Genomic DNA, 18410 nt, shown 5'->3' with positions numbered 1-18410 from the left:
CCATCCATTTTTACTTAAATACAGACTTAGTTCCCTTTTCCTTTGTAAATATTGTTAAAAACAAAACAATTTTGAATCAACAACGTAATTAGGAGAATGCGTTAAGTGTTTTGTTTCTTTTTTAATTTTCGCGCAAAGCTACACGAGAACTATCTACGCCAGCCGTCCCTACTGTAGCAATGTAAGACTAGGGGAAAGCCATCTAGTCATCACCACCCACCGCCAACTCTTGGGCTTCTCTTTTACCAAAGAATAGTGGGATTGACCGTCATATTATAATGCTCCCACAGCTTAAAGGGCGAGAATGTTTGGTGGGATGAGGATTCGAACCCGCCACCTTCGGATTACGAGTCGAGTGCCTTAACCACCTGCCCATGCGGGCTGCGTTAAGTATTAGTTATATCTTAAGTAAAGAACAAAGGACAGAATACTTTTAATCTATTTTTGAAATGCAAGTTTCAATATGAATTCCAAAGACCACGAATGTTCTATGAACAGATGTATATTTTGCAGCTATACTCAACCTTTGTATTTAACTTTTGAAAAATTGTAAGTGGAACATGTAATAAGCGTGTAAATTATCACATACCCAAACATGTGATTTCGTTATATTTATGTTTAGATCTGACAACTGACTCCTTCTCTGTCAAACTGCTATGAAGAATGCGAAAAATTATCGTCTTATCCTTTTAAGGTGTCTTCTGTTTGTTTTTTTCCTGCCACATATGTGCATTTCTGATGTGACTAGTTTTATTACGTTTCACACGCTAAATATAGTTCAATGGTTTAAGAAAGTGGTAATTCACATGTGAAAAAAAACACACCATACCCTAAAGACTTATACAGGGAGTGTTTCATCACAGTATCAGATAACTGATAACGATTCTATTAGTCTAGAAGTACATTCGCCTTTTAAGCCTGTTGTCCAATGTTTCAAGGGAAAGCTGTCAAAGCCAGAAGGGTGGCTCTACAGAAACAAAACTATTCCATTAACATTCGTTTGAAGCGTCTTGACAGTGAAAAACAAACTGATTAGATGTATCTTCGAACGAAAAACAAATTCTCAAGACGAGCTTACTTATGAAATATTTATTGCTTAAAACAAACGTACGTAAGAAAGTAATGCACAGAAACATCCTCATCATAGGTTATTTCTTTATGAAATATTTATTGCTTAAAAAAACGTACGTAAAATCATAGTGTACAGTAAACTTCCCAAGAAACGTCTCTTCTTCTTTGTGGAATATTTATTGCTTACACTAAATGAAACGTTAACTGCTTTATAAACACTTGCATAGCAGCTTAGTGTACGTAACTAAAAACAACCACAGTCACTGTCGTTGTGTTTCGTAGAAATAACGGTCTATTCCTTGTATATAAAAAAAAAAAAGCATATATTAACAGATATGTCATGCTCTTCTAATGTATATTCATGGGAAAATATTGGCTTAAATATTACATACCGACATTTGGGGATCTTTTATGTAGTACCTAATATACTTTATTTTCCGAGAACGAAAAGCATTTATTAATAAAAATAATAAAAACATGTATATGTCACGATCCGGGATTTTTTATGAATTTAAATACGACGACGTAAATTCTATTTCACAGTGATAATACAATAGACGGACAGAAGCTTTGGTCACGATTTTCAGCACTGTTACACGCAAAAGAACTGTTGATAAGTTATGATTCTGTTCAGCATGATTGCTATTACTTAACGATATTCAGGAGCGTATTACTAATTATTGGGATTCTTGGCATAGAGAGTGTTGTACTCTCTCACCCTTTTTCGCGTACATATGACATTCATTAAATACGTTTATATTTACAGTTGTTACACTATATATCAAATATTTATCTCTTTCAAGAGGGGAAATCTCCATATTATGTCTTATCTCCTAAAATCAAAACGAGAGACTATTAAGATGTACTAAAATTAGTACGAAATAGAGGGGTAAATTAAAAAAAATATATATATTATTATTATTTATTCATTAATATATCTCTGACGGCAGATATCGAACTAACGCTCAGTGGTGTTCCTTTTTCAAATGTAATAAACGAGTTACGTTCATGATACAAATATTCTGCGGAAATAGTTCTAACGACACGACAAGTTTTCTTACTGACTTTGAAAAGTGGAAAACTTCGCTGTTTTATTTGATAAGAAAAGCGAATTTAGTCGTTCGAAGTTTAAATGTTACTGTTCGGGTCACATGTTAGGACTTGTGTCATTTCTTAAGATTTTGATGTAGCTGTCATTGATGCGGTGAGAAATCAGCATTTGTTTCATTTCTTAACATTTTGATGCGGTTTTCACTGACGTGGTCAAAAGGCAGTGTCTTATTTAGTAAGACTGTAAGTATTGTTATCGGCTTCATAGTGTAGAAATACTGATGTATCTCTTTCTACCAATTCTTTATCAGTTTCACAATATTACGAACGTTGTCGATGCATAAAACCTTTTCATTATTGGTTTACAAAATTCATGTTCGTTTTATCCGTCTTCGCATATTTTCTTTATTTTTCAAATTTGCTTTTCCACTGTCATTATTGTGCAAATATAAAACAGCCCAAGATTTGATGCATCCAAGCTAAACATAAAGCATATTGTGATTATTGCAGAGACGCTGTTAGAGGGGGGGGGGGAGGTTGTTCCGTAGAGATGACTCACAAAATTTTCCTGGACATTTTCAACCATGATCCACAACACGTCACTTATTCCATAAGGACTTCCCTTTAACGTAGTGGATATCTTACGTCAACTATGAGGTCACTGCGGTACTCTGACTCAGTCGAAGTTTGTGGCGCTGTCGTTTCTGAATGGTTTACACTTGTTCATTTTGTTATTTTTTTTTATTCCTTTCCAGTTCCTTGAACGTAAGTGAAACTATCTTGTAAGTTGAGTAATTTCTGTTTAAAGAGCCGTTTTGGTCCTCTAGTAAGAGTTAAGTACGTCTGATATTAAGGGAGAATTTTGTTCACGACTCATGTCCACAGTGCAGCACATCTTGGACAACTCCAGGTCACCATACCTTTTTTTTGTTCTTTGTGTTTGTCTTTCTGGCTGCAACCAGCGCCCTCACTTGTTTGCGTAATCAGAGAGACTAGATGTCAATGGGAACAATTAATCAGTTACCTGGAACGTGGCCGGTAGGCGGCGGGTCGAGCGAACGACCACGCATACAGTACTGAGCGCTGGCTGGTTGACGCTCGTAGAATCAGCAAATGGCAGTAGCTGGCGCACTGTGTGTGGGCGAAAATGAAATAAAATTGACAATAATCGTCCAAGGAGTCGTACGGGCTCTTCACCAAAACAAGTCATTCCAGCCATCCTAGACGAGGCGGGGCAGCAGAAGAAAATCCCATTGTCCCTAGAGCTTTGCACGAGCTACGACGAAGGGATTCCTTGTCCAAGTAGCCGGCGATAACCAGCAGTTTCCGAGTTCCAGAGAAATCGAGCAAGCACTCTTCAGGTGGGCATAGTCTCCTTCCACCTGGTGCCAACGTCACGCACGCGCAAACCTAGCAACAAGAAGCACCTGCTTAGAGTGGTGGCAGTGATGTCTCAGTAAAGAGTTAGCGACAGCCGGAGCTTCACAGCCGTACTTGTCGGCGCGTGTCCCGGACCCCGGCGCTGAGAAATGTTGAGGGCGCCGCTATGGACAGTTCTGCTGCTGGCGTTGTGTGGAGCCTTCCGGCCCACCTGCTCACAGCAACCTGCTGGTGACATTCATCGGCCTCGCACCCCCTTAGCCCTGCTCTCTGAGGCCCCCAGACGACGGAGTCTCGGTGACGTACACCTGATTCAGGGCCGACGGAGGATTGCCAGGTCCTTCCACCCGGAGGTTAACGGGTTACTGTCCCGGCAGGAGAGGCCGTGGTGGGCTGGGGTAATTCCCCCTCGCCAGCCGCGGAACAACAAAGATCCTTCCTCACAAAAAGAAGATGCGTCAATTTCAGCTGCGGTTCGTCACCCCCGAGGCACACGGAAATATGACGTGCCCCAAATTGGTAAGTTTCCGTTAATATTCACTTTTTTTTTCTCACTGAATATTTTTTAAATATGTTATCTCTATTTACACGAAGCAAGTATTGAGGTGACCCGTAGAAATGCTGTTTAACTTGCATATGAGTTTGTTTGTTTGTTTGCGAAATTCGCGCAAGGCCACACGAGGACTGTCTGCGCTAGGCGTCCATAATTTAAGTGTCAGACAAGATGGAAAGCAGCTAGTCATCACCACCCACCGCCAACGAATTGACCGTAACATTATAACACCCCCACGGCTGAAAGGGCGAGCATGTTTGGTGGGACGGGGATTCGAACCTGCGCTCACCACATTACGAGTCGAGCGCCTTAACCACCTGGCCATGCCGGGCCTTACATATGAATTTGAGCAATATAACGTTTAACCTACTAAATATCATCCAATACGCCATTGACAACAATCTACCAAATAAAATGATTGTAAGTTTTTATCCATATTAGTATTCATTTCTCGGTGTCTTCCCGTTTAGTACACGTTCCACTACTTTGGCTTTGTTGTTGAGCTGTTGACATTTGTGCACAGTTTTCGAGAACAATCGTCTATTTCTGTTTCTCTCTATCTCTCTCGACCACTTTTAATGTTGTACGAAAAAGAATGATAATAATTATTTCTTTCCCATTTCGGTTGCACATGTTCATCAAGTGTAATCTAAAGTTCATAGAGTTCGTTACACATATTTTATGCTTCAGATGAAGACTTAGAAGCCGAAACGTTGAGAAAATTGAATAATGCTTGCTGGACCATATATTACATACAAGTAAAAATAAATATAACAACCGTGAAAGAATAAAAAATCTTACATTTTGTTTTGTTTGCTCAACGTTTTAATAAAAATGAAGCATATGTGAAAATTATTTTTGTGCGTTGTACCTATTCACAACGTAAATCTATCTTATTGGGGTTTTATTAATGTAAATTATCTTGTTAAAACACAGCACCCTACCCTCAGTGGCACAGCGGAATGTCTGCGGACTTACAACGTAAGAATGTAGGTTTCGATACCCGTAGTTGTCAGAGCTCATTGTGCTTACTTTCAAACAAATAAGCTGTTGTTGTTTGGTCCGCATGGCCAAGTGGTTAGGGCGCTCGATCTAAGAGTCACGGGTTCGAATCCCGTCACATTAAGCATGCTCTCCCTTTCAGCTATGGCGGCGTTATAGTTTGACAGTCAGTCACATTATTCGTTAATAAAAGAGTAGCCCAAAAGTTGGTGGTGGGTGGTGATGCCTTCTCTCCAATCTTTCACTACTGAATTAGAGACCGCTAGAGCAGATAGCCCCCGTGTAGCTTTGCAAGAAATTCAAAATAAACAAAACACAGCAATGTTATTCAGATATTTGATCTGTTCTGGATGGATGAAATGAAGCAAAATATTCGGAAAAGTTGTTATTATTTATTTACATAACACAAATATATATATATATATATATATAATAAACAAATTATTTTGATTTCTAATTGCCCAATTTTTTTGTATCCAAAAGAAGAGAGTAGATGTAAAGACAATCAATTATGTTAAACTTCAGAGACAATTTGTTAAGTTAGCGAAAAGGCCTAAGTTCACAGAAACTCGAATTCAGGTTTATTTGTATTTTAACTGAAGTGCTGCATATGGATAACTTGAAACACTTAAAAAACATAAAATGGAAATAAAATTAAGTGTACACTAAACCCTGTTCTTTGGTCTACTTAGTTCATGATCTCATTAATAGGAGTTTTCTTTGCACCCGGAAAACTTCTTCTGATAGAACTCAATTTTTTGTGGGGTTTTTTTTCGTCTTTTTTAAATAAAATTATTTTGACCCATTGTGTAAAACGTTCCTAACGGTTATTACGTAAAATGTTAATTAAAAGTAACTTTTTAAGTGAATGTTCCTTGGACCACGTCTTGAGATCTGTATTTTGTTTCATAAAACTTCTCTCACATAAAAATATTCCGTCAAGGTTTTCCAAAGAGCTCGATCTAATGATGCGCGGCAGATCGAGTCGCCAATACCCGATTGTGATCTGTATCCAACCCCGCTACACGGTCCTTGCTTGTTGTTCCGTGTAAAAACATGTGACTCGTTATTAGTGTATACGTAGCGCACGTATCTCTATCGAGAGCTCATGAAACCTTTAAAACTATATAGCGCAGTTCATGTACCCCAACAATGGCTGTGACCCTCGTTACTAGGTCACAGAAGGGGCTTTCTCGTATCACTGATAACGACGTAGTCTAGCAACACGAGACTCTCTCCTCGCGTCACTCATGCGGAAAGCACAGCCCGTTAGCTCTGAGGGCGGAGTATGGAGATATCTCACTGTAGCGTCCATTGACAAGAGGCTGTTACCAGCCGAGGCATGTTATCTGGTATTTCTGGGCCCCCTCGTGCGACCATGCTCTCGCTGGCTTCTTCCCAGCTTCCATTTCATTTACAGAGATGAGCAGATGGGAGAGAAGACCGTGTCATTCATGGGAGGTTTTCTCTACAAAACGTGCTTAAGCATACCAAAGACTAGAAAGTGCTCTAAACCTTAACTCTACCAGTTCCGAAGAATTAAACCTTTTTGTTCACAAACATTAACAAACTTCGAAGAAAAGAAAAAAATAACCTTATCATTACCAAATCAAGTGAAATTCTCTGATAAACTCAATAATGAAGGCTGTGTTTCATTTCATTTTAAGACGTATATCAGTAGTTAAAGAGAAAATCGAATTTAAAAGTTGCTTTTTCTATTTGTTTTTTAACGTTTCTAGCTATGTGTGAATGAAGACTTTCTCAGTCCTCGATTTTACTAGCTATGTGTGAATGAAGACATTCTCAGTCCTCGATTTTACTAGCTATGTGTGAATGAAGACTTTCTCAGTCCTCGATTTTACTAGCTATGTGTGAATGAAGACATTCTCAGTCCTCGATTTTACTAGCTATGTGTGAATGAAGACTTTCTCAGTCCTCGATTTTACTAGCTATGTGTGAATGAAGACATTCTCAGTCCTCGATTTTACTAGCTATGTGTGAATAAAGACTTTCTCAGTCCTCGATTTTACTAGCTATGTGTGAATGGAGACTTTCTCAGTCCTCGATTTTACTAGCTATGTGTGAATGAAGACTTTCTCAGTCCTCGATTTGAATCGTTGCACATCGTACGTTTCTATATTTTTTACGAATATCTAATTCTCCCTCTAGGTTTTTACCTTGTGCATTCTCGGTCATTATTTTACCGTCTTGTATTTTACTGCTTAAAATAAACCTAGGTAACAGCGTAGTGTAGCGGAAAAACAAATTCTCAAGACGAGTTTATCCGTTATGAAACGACTACTAGTTTATCTGTTTTAACATTCTGATAAGTTTCAGGTTGGTAGAAGGTGTTTGCAAAAATATTTATACGAAAATATAGAAATATATTACACGCTTATCAAAACGTATGCTGCTAAAACACACCACGTCTGACGTTCATCTTACGTCATTACGAAGTGTGCTTTTTAAATCTCATCATTTTGCTCGTGAAGTTTGTTTGTTTTTGGAATTTCGCACAAAGCTACTCGAGGGCTATCTGTGCTAGCCGTCCCGAATTTAGCAGTGTAAGACTAGAGGGAAGGCAGCTAGTCATCACCACCCACCGCCAACTCTTCGGCTACTCTTTTACCAACGAATAGTGGGATTGACCGTCACATTAGAACACCCCCACGGCTGGAAGGGCGAGCATGTTTGGCGCGACGCGGGGGCGAACCCGCGACCCTCGGATTACAAGTCGCACGCCTTACGCGCTTGGTCATGCCGGGCCCACTGCTCGTGAATAAATCAAATAAATAAATAAAATCTCTACTCTATTTCTTTATATTGATTATTTCCTTGAGAGGATATTCTGAGGAGGTGATTTTTCTTTTCGAATCACAAATGGTTGTCTGTTTATTTTTTAATCTCGCGCAAAGCTACTCGAGGGCTATCTGCGCTAGCCGTCCCTAATTTACCAGTGTAAGACTAGAGGGAAGATTGCTAGTCATCACCACCCACCGCCAACTCTTGAGCTATTCTTTTACCAATGAATAGTGGGATTGACCGTCACATTATATGCCCCCACCGCTGAAAGAGCAAGAATATTTGTTGTGACGGGGATACGAACCCGTGACCCTCAAGATTACGAGTCGAGTGTCTTAACCACATGGCCATGCCCAGCGATTTCAATTTTAATTTTAATAACTAAGTTCGAAACAATCATTTTACCATAAAGAATGTTTACCACGACCAAAATAAATACATCCAAGAATCACAATCTTGAAAAAAACAACAAAATTTTTATTCGGAAAACGAAGTAATTGTTGAGAGGACATTTTCCAGAACAGCGGCTGATTGGGTTTTACTCTATCTTTGGTTTAAGCCCACAGTACTAACTCAGCTTCGTCTCTTCCATAAACATAACGTTAAAGACGATTTGCAAATCAAATAATCCTCACGTTACTAACCTTAAACTTAATGAACCTACCACTCATAGTTGTTATTCATAATTAAATACGATGTCGTTATGTATATATTATAGCTCGAATCACGACAAAACTACTCCCACATCGTAAGTTACATAATTTTAATAATATGCGAAATAACTTGAATTACATTCCTGAACCGAAATAAATGTGCACGCGCTTCATTTGGGGGAACGTGAATCTAATATTAAAGAGGGCGCCACGACAGAGGCGCATTAATTAGCCTTATAAGCACGTGCCTGGGTATTCGTTTGGTATCTCCGAAAATGGCGTGTTCTTAATTGACTTGTACAGTGAAGTAACACTATAAATTAACCTGCATTAACTTGAGATACAGTTAAAAGAAAAGGCGTTTCTGGTTCTGATGTTTAAAGCATATTTTTCTGTATCAAAAAATTCAAAAAATTTTGCAGAACATTACAAGACCTCTCAAAGTGTATAGAAATAAAGTTAGGTTTTCGAAAAATAATGGAAACCGCATTTAATTACAGTAATTTTGTAATTAGCATTGCTTCGAACTTGTTTGTGACGCTCAGTTCTATCGGTTTCATTGTCTCTCGATGGTACAACATGCAGACATTATAAAAGTTTTCGTTAGTTTTATTGGTGCATCCAATACGAATAGAATTCCATATACGAAATTGTTTTAACATTTTTTATATACAATATTTAATACGGATTTATCTTTGCTTTGAACGTGGCGAAATATCTCATTTAACAAAATAACATCTTTACTATAAACTGCAGTGTTAAAACGAACGAAACCCGTTACAAATATAAGTTTAGTTTTCCTCTAACGACTTTCTCACTATTCAGGGCCTGGCATGGCCTAGCGCGTTAAGGCGTGCGCTTCGTAATCTGAGGGTCGCGGGTTCGCGCCCGAGTCGCATAAACATGCTCGCCCTCCCAGCCGTGTGGGCGTTATAATGTGACGGTCAATCCCACTATTCGTTGGTAAAAGAGTAGCCCAAGAGTTGGCGGTGGGTGGTGATGACTAGCTGCCTTCCCTCTAGTCTTACACTGCTAAATTAGGGACGGCTAGCACAGATAGCCCTCGAGTAGCTTTGTGCGAAATTCCAAAACAAACAAACAAACAAAACAAACTCTCTATTCAGAGACGGTGTTAAAAACATAAGTCACCTATCTCCCTGTACTTATGCGTAAGTTTCGTAATCACGAATAACCTACTCGAAGTAAAAATGTATCTCTGGACAGTTGGTATGGGTATTAACACTTTTACTAATAAAGCAAATAACAACATTTCGACCTGAAAATGACCTAATCTACATTTTTATGTGCAAGTTTGTTGCTGTTTTAAATGAAGGATCTAAAATGGTTCTAAAATGTAAATTTTATTTGTAAATTATCGCATCACTTAACGATTTCCTTATGTTTTTGTTGGTTTGTTTGGTTTTGTTTTTACAGACACGAACAAATAAATAACACACTGTTTTAATGGGAGTAAATTAGGCTTAACTGACAATAGTTAGTGTAATCCAAGATGTCTGCCACTTAAAACAGTGTTGACACCAACCGCCTCAGACATCACGTATAGAAAAATATTCGCGAATTGTTCAAATATTACACTGTATTCATTATTGGGTGTGCTTTATCTCTTACATCATCTGTTTGTCTGACATTTTAGTATAATTAACCTCCAAATGGTTCAGCGGTTACTCTCGCAGCTTACACTGAGTCAAAACACCTGTGGTGGGCAGAGCACAGATAACCAGATGTATAGTCTCGTGCTAACCAAACCAATCAATCAACTGCTTAATGTGCCTACCGATGACACAGCGACATGTCTGACGACTCGTAATGCCAAAAGCGGGTTTCAAGTCCGTGATGGGCAGAACATAAATAGCCAGTTATATAGCGTGGCGCTTTATGACAAATTAACAAAATGATATAACTACTCCACCTTGACATTTAATACTGTGAGGTTGTTTTAACATGTGACTATTATAACGTCAAAGGAATATAACCTTTACAATGGTAAATCATAGACAGCAGTAACTAGGAAGAGGAATAGGTTAAAATTTTAAACCTGAAGCTGGGGGATTCTGGGGACACTTTGAACTGAACGAGTTGTGTAGTATGTCCACCTGAGACACCATTATCGCTAATTTTCTAAACCACACAACTGTCCGATCCTATTCTGTAATCTGCTTCACAAGCAGTGGAATCTTATCAGCTGTTTAAAGTATTATAAACAGATGTTTAACTACTCGTTGGTTTGTTTTGAATTTCGCCCAAAGCTACACGAGGGCTATCTGCGCTAGCCGTCCCTAATTTAGCAGAGACAAGAGAGAAGGCAGCTAGTCATAACCACCCACCGCCAACTCTTGGGCTACTCTTTCACCAACGAATAGTGGGATTGACCGTCACATTATAAAGCTTCCACGACTGAAAGGGCGAGCGTGTTTGGTGTGACGGGATTCGAACCCAGGACCCTCAGATTACGAGTCCAATGCGTTAATCACCTGGTCATGCCAGTTAACTACTTATTTTTTTGTTGTTACTGCACACGTCAACTCTAAATAATTAAAATAAACGTTTTGTGTTTTCCTCAAACCGAATCCTTCTTATCTGAACCGTAAATCAGGGACTAAAGTGATGAAACTGTGTCATGCCCGCTATAATAAGTGTCCATTACGTATATTTGTTTTGAATTTATTATGCTTTTAGTGAAAAGTGTTATCTTTCCTTATAAACAATGATTTTCTATTTGACATCTATTTGTACAATGCTGTTGTGGCATAACTGTACACAAACATCACATCACTATGTGATGAAACGTTCTTATTACTTTGTTGCTTCTCCGCATGCGCTGTTCTCGCTGATTCATCAGGCTTGGATATGATGACTTATTTTTACATGTCGGAGATTGTTCTTGACACTTATGTACAGAATAAAGTGCACTTTCTACTGGAGACGCTTCTTGGAGCCTCAACACATACACAGTTTCCTTCTCTAACTATCCAATTTTACAGAGCTGGGAAGATTTCTTATATAACTTATGAAAAGTAACGTTGTCACTTATTATTTCTCTGCGCTGCTCACCAGTAACAATATCCACTTTTACTCACTTTTGATGAGAGTAGCTACACGTGCTGAACGAATGTCGTTCTCGACATTGTGTTTTACTTTTACAAATGGTTGATCACTTTATATTAAATTTATTTTAGTATGTAAATAAACAAGTCGCGTGACGACCAAATCTGATATAAAACCACGATAGAACGGAACGTATCAGAACTACATTTTGACATATGTTGGTGTTTGTGTGAATACACTAAAAGTGCTTTTGAGAAGGTTTTGTAGCAGTTCTTTCTGATAAAGAACATCCACACAATGAGATCTAATCGAGAATTTAGAATTTTAAAATGTTGCTACTTCTTGAACTTAACTTTGGAAAAGTAACGAATCTGGATCAGCTTGGGACACCAGGACCATCCAGTAAGAGATATAAAACAAACTGTATACCAGTTATAATAAGTCAGGTGTTGTGTTTTGTAACAAGTGAGATCCAATGAACGCAGATATTGGTAGCAAAGGTATATCCTTTTTTAACCCTTAAACGGCGGGCATCATCAATTAATGCTGCTACTTACAATTTTACTGCTGTTTAAGGGTTAAACCAGGTCAACAAAGTATGGATTCACCAAGGTACGGATTTGAGTTGTACCTTTTGTGTGACCATCGCATACATCAAATTGCTATAATATGAAACAAGTATTCATGTTATTTCCTTAAAAAGCATAACTGTCGATTCTCTGGAATCAGCGCCTATGGACTTCTGTACCATAAGGCTGTGGAAGCCATCGTTCTCGGACATTAATTAGATTATGGAAAGCATAAAGTTAGGAGTGGTGTGCTTCAGACATGACAACTTTACGCATAAGACTTTTCGGAAGCAATACTTCCAAGATGCACAGTTGTCGGATAGAATATAACCAGATGACAAGATGGCTGTAATAATGCAGTGAGGTTCCAAAATCGTTTTAATGTAGTGTACTCAACCTCTGTATGTTTGACCCACTTAAAATCAACATATGTTTGCTCAGTCCCACACTCGTTTATTTTATGAACCAAATCTCACACTTGCATGAGTAATTTGGCTGAACAAGAACATTCTGTTCATCCTCCAGCTCCAGACTTGTTTTTTGCATAGTTAAGCCTAAATATGTCTTTTGCCGTTCATTTCCATAAAACAGCATCCTTTCTTTGTTGATATAATATAAAGAATAACGTGTGTTTTTTTCTAGGACTAGCAGTTTAATAACCTTATCGTTTTATTATGGTTTTATACATACATCGTTATGGAACGATTTTCTCGTGAAAAAATTAGGCTTGGCTATAGATTTAGTGTGTCATTCTACACACGCATACACACATATAATTTATATTCCAGTTTTAACGTCGAACAAGAAGAGAAAAGATTTTAAATAATATATGCGTAGTTATTACTAGCAAGTATCTTTTTCGTCAAACTTCAATTCAGAATGGCTGGTATGGGTATTAGCACTTTTACTGATAAAGCAGAGAACAACGTTTTGACCTTCTTAGGTCTTCTTCAGGTTCAACATTGACAGTCAAAAGTAAAGGAAATGTTAATGTGTTAAACATTCCAGCTTACAACAGAAAAAATCTCCAAACGTTAATTTTAAGTTAAAATTGTGTTTGTTTGTTTGTTTGTTTGTTTGTTTTTGGAATTTCGCACAAAGCTACTCGAGGGCTATCTGCGCTAGCCGTCCCTAATTTAGCAGTGTAAGACTAGAGGGAAGGCAGCTAGTCATCACCACCCACCGCCAACTCTTGGGCTACTCTTTTACCAACGAATAGTGGGATTGACCGTCACATTATACGCCCCCACGGCTGGGAGGGCGAGCATTGTGAACTAGTTCAGTTGCAAACAGCACTTAAAATAATCGTCGTGTAATTGTTTACAGATTGACAAGAGACATCGAGGTACGCCTCTGGAGCTTAGTTTGTGAATAACTGTAGACGTTTTGGATGTTGCATTTTTTTAAAGAAAAATTATGATTCGAAAGATAATTAGAGGGAATTAAACTTTCCTATTGTCATAAAAGAAATCAACACAATTACGCCATAGAAGATACCTTCTGTTTAATTATTTTTCATGAGGGATCTGGTTTGGTTTGAATTTTCGCGCAAAGCTACAGAAGAGCTATCTGCGCTAGCAGTCCCTAATTTTGCAGTATAAGACTAGAGAGAAGGCAGCTAATGATCACCACCCACCGCCAAATGTTGGGCTACTCTTTAATCAACGAAAAGTGGGATTGACCGTAACATTATATCGCCTCCACGACTGAAAGGGCGAGCATGTTTGGTGTGGCGGGGATTCGAACCCGCGACTCTCGGTTTACGAGTCGAGTGCCTTAGCCACCTAGCCATGCCCTCGTGAAGGGTCTAACACAAGGTAAAACAATGAATATTTGTTTGTAAAGGCGTAAGTTTAACCTGACAACTTCCAAAACTATAGTTTTAATTACATCTACCATAAGAATACACATTCAAACCATATGTGAACTCTATTTCTTCTTCAGCGAGGCCGTTTAATTTGTTCATATCAGATTATTTCACGTTTGTTTTCAGATGTTTTATTCTCATAGGTGGAATAACCTATTTTCCCTTAGGTATCGTTCAAGCTTTCCGTGAATGGATAATGCAATAACGTTCATGTTAGGTAGGGAATTAATAGAACTATTGAAACTTTGTTGTACGTTTGTATGTACATCTTTGAAATCCCACGAGGTTAATCTTACACAAGAAGTTCGTAAAAATACGAACGAACCCAATTTACATTCCCATCGCTTACTTATCGTCTCTCAAAAAATGCGATCGCTGATTTTAACCACTCACGCTGCAATACTTCCTGCTGTTCTTTCCCACACGACATTAAAAATTTTGTCTCGTGAAATTTCTTGGCACCCACATCATTAATTGTCGTTTTTTAACTTTCTTACTACAGAACTATACTTAGAGTCAAAAGCAAACTATTTTTATCAACTTGTGACACTGGTGACACCTAACGTTTACCATATGTATCCTGCACTCGAAATGGTTATCGACCAAACGATCGCCATAAAGCAACAGTCTTCTACTAAATTATTCCAAAAAGGAATTTTTTTTTATTGTAAACGAACTTTCTCGTGTTGGTTTTCAGGCATTTTTTTTTTCAGTTATGCAACACATTTCAAAATAAAAACAAAAATAAAGTTTACCTGAAACAAAATAAAGATTAAATAGATACCCTTTACCCTATCATTCAAAATAAAAACTTAGAAAACAATATGGAGAGTGGCCTGATAGATAACGTGCCTTTCTGTGGATTCAAGGATCTGTGGTTGGCGTCTCGTCGCATAAAAGGAAAGTTGCGCTCCAAAATTTTGGGGCAGTAAATGTGTCATAAGAGTGATGAACAAATCCCACTATTGGATGAGAGTAGGCCAAGAGAAGGCAGTGAGTGAATTTGATTGGCTGCCTTCCTACTAGTCTACAAGCTCAAAATTAGGAGGTTTCTAAAGCAGATTGGATTTTGTGTAGCTTTGCACGAATATCAGAAGCACACACGCAAAATTAAAATAATATATATAAATAAGATTAAGAACTTAATGCAACCACTGTATTTAAAATATTAAAAAATAAAATAAAACTACAACCATTTTGCTACTAATGCACTTTATTTTTGCAGTGTTTTTCGCACATTTAAAACTGTAATATTTAATATCACGCATTAAAATGTAATTCAAATGTTTCTTCTGTGTGCATGGATAGCTGTGAAATTTCAATATAAAGTATAACTTCCGGTCACAACAATGAGGGCGCCAAAATTATCCACCGTGGACTTCCGTTTTCCTTAATCACAATAAAAGTAATGCAATGCGTCTATGTATAGACCCAACACTATCCCTTCATTTCTTGTCACGTGACTTAGTGAAAATATTGGAAGACTATTCAATACATTACTAAAACATAAGTTTAAAAACACAGCTGGTTATATCGTGACATCACAGACAGAAGACAGGCAGATAGGTTTAGATTTTAAAGTGTGGTAGTTAAATGAATTACTAAATATCTCGCCCTATGATTTTTTTACATCATCAACGGCATTGATACTGTATTTATAAAGATAGTAGAACTATGCTGAAGTGCTCGTGAAAAACCGTCTCTTGCAAGTGCGGCAGATTTACTATCAAAAGTGTTCTTTATAAACGACATCTGCATAGCCTAATCGTTTCTTCTAATCAAATCTTTACTTGAACGCCATTACTAGCTTCGTCCGGTGGGTTAAGGGGTTCGACTCGTTATCTGAGGGTCGTGGGTTCGAATCCCCGTCGCATCAAACATGCTCGCCATTTCAGCCGTGGGGGCGTTATAATGTGACGGTCAATCCCAATATTCGTTGGTAAAAGAGTAGCCCAAGAGTTAACGGTGGGTGGAGATTACAAGCTGCCTTTCTTCTAATTTTACACTGCTAAATTATGAACGGCTAGCGCAGATAGCCCTCGTGTAGCTTTGCGCGAAATTCAAAAAAACAAACATACCTAGCTATGTCCTTGTAGTATGATATTTTACTTGGAGTGATTGTAATACTGAAGAAAACCATCGCTGCGGGTAATCCCACCCTGGATCTAGACGGAAGCCAACAAACTACGGATTAGCGTTCACTTTATTTCGCTACCCTTGTATGGCTGATTCCACTAACCTTCCTTTTCGCAAGGTCATGTGACATGCTTACTTGTCAACAAATTATGGTTCAAGAACCTCTTTCTTTCTTAAGAGAAACTTGTTTTTCTTTCTTTCCGTTTGCATTAAAAACAGAAGTATTTGGATGATCGTGACTAAACCGTGATTTCTTATTTTGATAACTTTGCTACGAAGTTTACAAAACGCTGTGAACGGCCCTTACTAAGGTGAAACACCTCCACCTGTAGGCGTTCTATGAATAAACATAAACTTTCTTTTTCAGAATATGAAGTTAATTTAGGTGTTTCTTTACTGAACGAACCATTCACGTGCTTTTTTGTCCTGACATTTTACTCTAGATTAAAAAGCGTGACGTCATACTAGTGCTCACTTAATATACATTTTATTATTCAATGGAAATTTTTCATAAAATTATATTTTAGAAAACAACATTAAACCTGTTCCTTAGTCTCTAGTTATAAAACTAACATTAAACCTGTTCCTTAGTCTCTAGTTATAAAACTAACATTAAACCTGTTCCTTAGTCTCTAGTTATAAAACTAACATTAAACCTGTTCCTTAGTCTCTAGTTATAAAACTAACATTAAACCTGTTCCTAAGTCTCTAGTTATAAAACTAACATTAAACCTGTTCCTAAGTCTCTAGTTATAAAACTAACATTAAACCTGTTCCTCAGTCTCTAGTTATAAAACTAAAATTAAACCTGTTCCTCAGTCTCTAGTTATAAAACTAACATTAAACCTGTTCCTCAGTCTCTAGTTATAAAACTAACATTAAACCTGTTCCTCAGTCTCTAGTTATAAAACTAACATTAAACCTGTTCCTCAGTCTCTAGTTATAAAACTAACATTAAACCTGTTCCTTAGTCTCTAGTTATAAAACTAACATTAAACCTGTTCCTCAGTCTCTAGTTATAAAACTAGCATTAAACCTGTTCCTTAGTCTCTAGTTATAAAACTAACATTAAACCTGTTCCTCAGTTTTAAAACTTTAAGTTGGTGTACATGCTACTCGATTGCCTCATGTCTTGGCTTTGCAGAGAAACCCTAGAAGTTCTAAAGATATGAAAAAGGCCGAGAAATTGATTATCCAGGTTTGAAGTTCAAAGCACTATTTTTGGACTCCTAAAACAATAACAGATGGCTACATTATGATTAACAAAACAATAAGAGATGGCTCTTTTTGCTGCTTTCCTTGTTGTTATGTGAAAGGCTGTTGTTGAATCAACTTTGTCTGTGGAGAGTCGTCTATTGTTTAACAAACCTTGTCTATGGGTTTGTTGCTTGATAAAAAGCGTCTATTATTTGACAAACCTTGCGTGAAAACCTGCTGTTTAATAACCCTTGTTTTGTGAAAACCTGCTGTTTAATAACCCTTGTTTTGTGAAAACCTGCTGTTTAATAACCCTTGTTTTGTGAAAAGCTGTTGTTTGATAACCCATGTTTTGTGAGTAGCTGCTGTTTGATAACTCTTGTTGTGTGAAAGGCTGTTGTTTGCTAACCCTTCTTGTGCGAAAGTCTATAGTTTGATACCCTTATTGTGTAAATAGCTGTTGTTTGCTAACCCTTGTTGTGTGAATAGCTTTCTTTAATAACCCTTGTTGTGCGAAAGGCTGTTGTTTGCTAACCCTTCTTATGCGAAAGTCTATAGTTTGATACCTTTATTGTGTGAATAGCTGTTGTTTGATAACCCTTGCTGTGTGAATAGCTTTCTTTAATAACCCTTGTTGTGCGAAAGGCTGTTGTTTGCTAACCCTTCTTGTGCGAAAGTCTATAGTTTGATACCCTTATTGTGTAAATAGCTGTTGTTTGCTAACCCTTTTTGTGTGAATAGCTTTCTTTAATAACCCTTGTTGTGCGAAAGGCTGTTGTTTGCTAACCCTTCTTATGCAAAAGTCTATAGTTTGATACCTTTATTGTGTGAATAGCTGTTGCTTGCTAACCCTTGTTGTGTGAATAGCTTTCTTTAATAACTCTTGTTGTGTGAAAAGCTGTTGTTTGATAACCCTTGTTGTGTGAAAAGCTGTTGTTTGATAACCTTTGTTGTGTGAAAGGCTGTTGCTTTATCACAGATGCAAGCAGTAATAAGCGGAACCTTTTACTCACTGCTTTTCTCTTTGTATGCTCTTGAATAATCTCTTGATCAAACAACCGAGG

The 18410-nt window shown here is 37.7% G+C and overlaps 1 protein-coding gene across 1 annotated transcript in view; it reads left to right on the top strand.

The window, feature by feature from the left end:
* The first annotated feature begins 3168 nt into the window (after positions 1 to 3168).
* LOC143251171 (uncharacterized) overlaps positions 3169 to 18410 on the top strand; it is a 181734-nt gene continuing 166492 nt past the window's right edge. Inside the window, exon 1 of the mRNA XM_076502572.1 lies at positions 3169 to 4020. Within this exon, the coding sequence (XP_076358687.1) occupies positions 3651 to 4020 (370 nt within the window). The 5' untranslated portion in view covers positions 3169 to 3650. The remainder of the gene's footprint in view (positions 4021 to 18410) is intronic.

This window comes from Tachypleus tridentatus, chromosome 5, assembly GCF_004210375.1.
Source record: "Tachypleus tridentatus isolate NWPU-2018 chromosome 5, ASM421037v1, whole genome shotgun sequence".
Classification (NCBI taxonomy): domain Eukaryota; kingdom Metazoa; phylum Arthropoda; class Merostomata; order Xiphosura; family Limulidae; genus Tachypleus; species Tachypleus tridentatus.
Note: the sequence above shows the minus strand (reverse complement) of the source record. Positions and strands in the feature narration are given on the sequence as shown.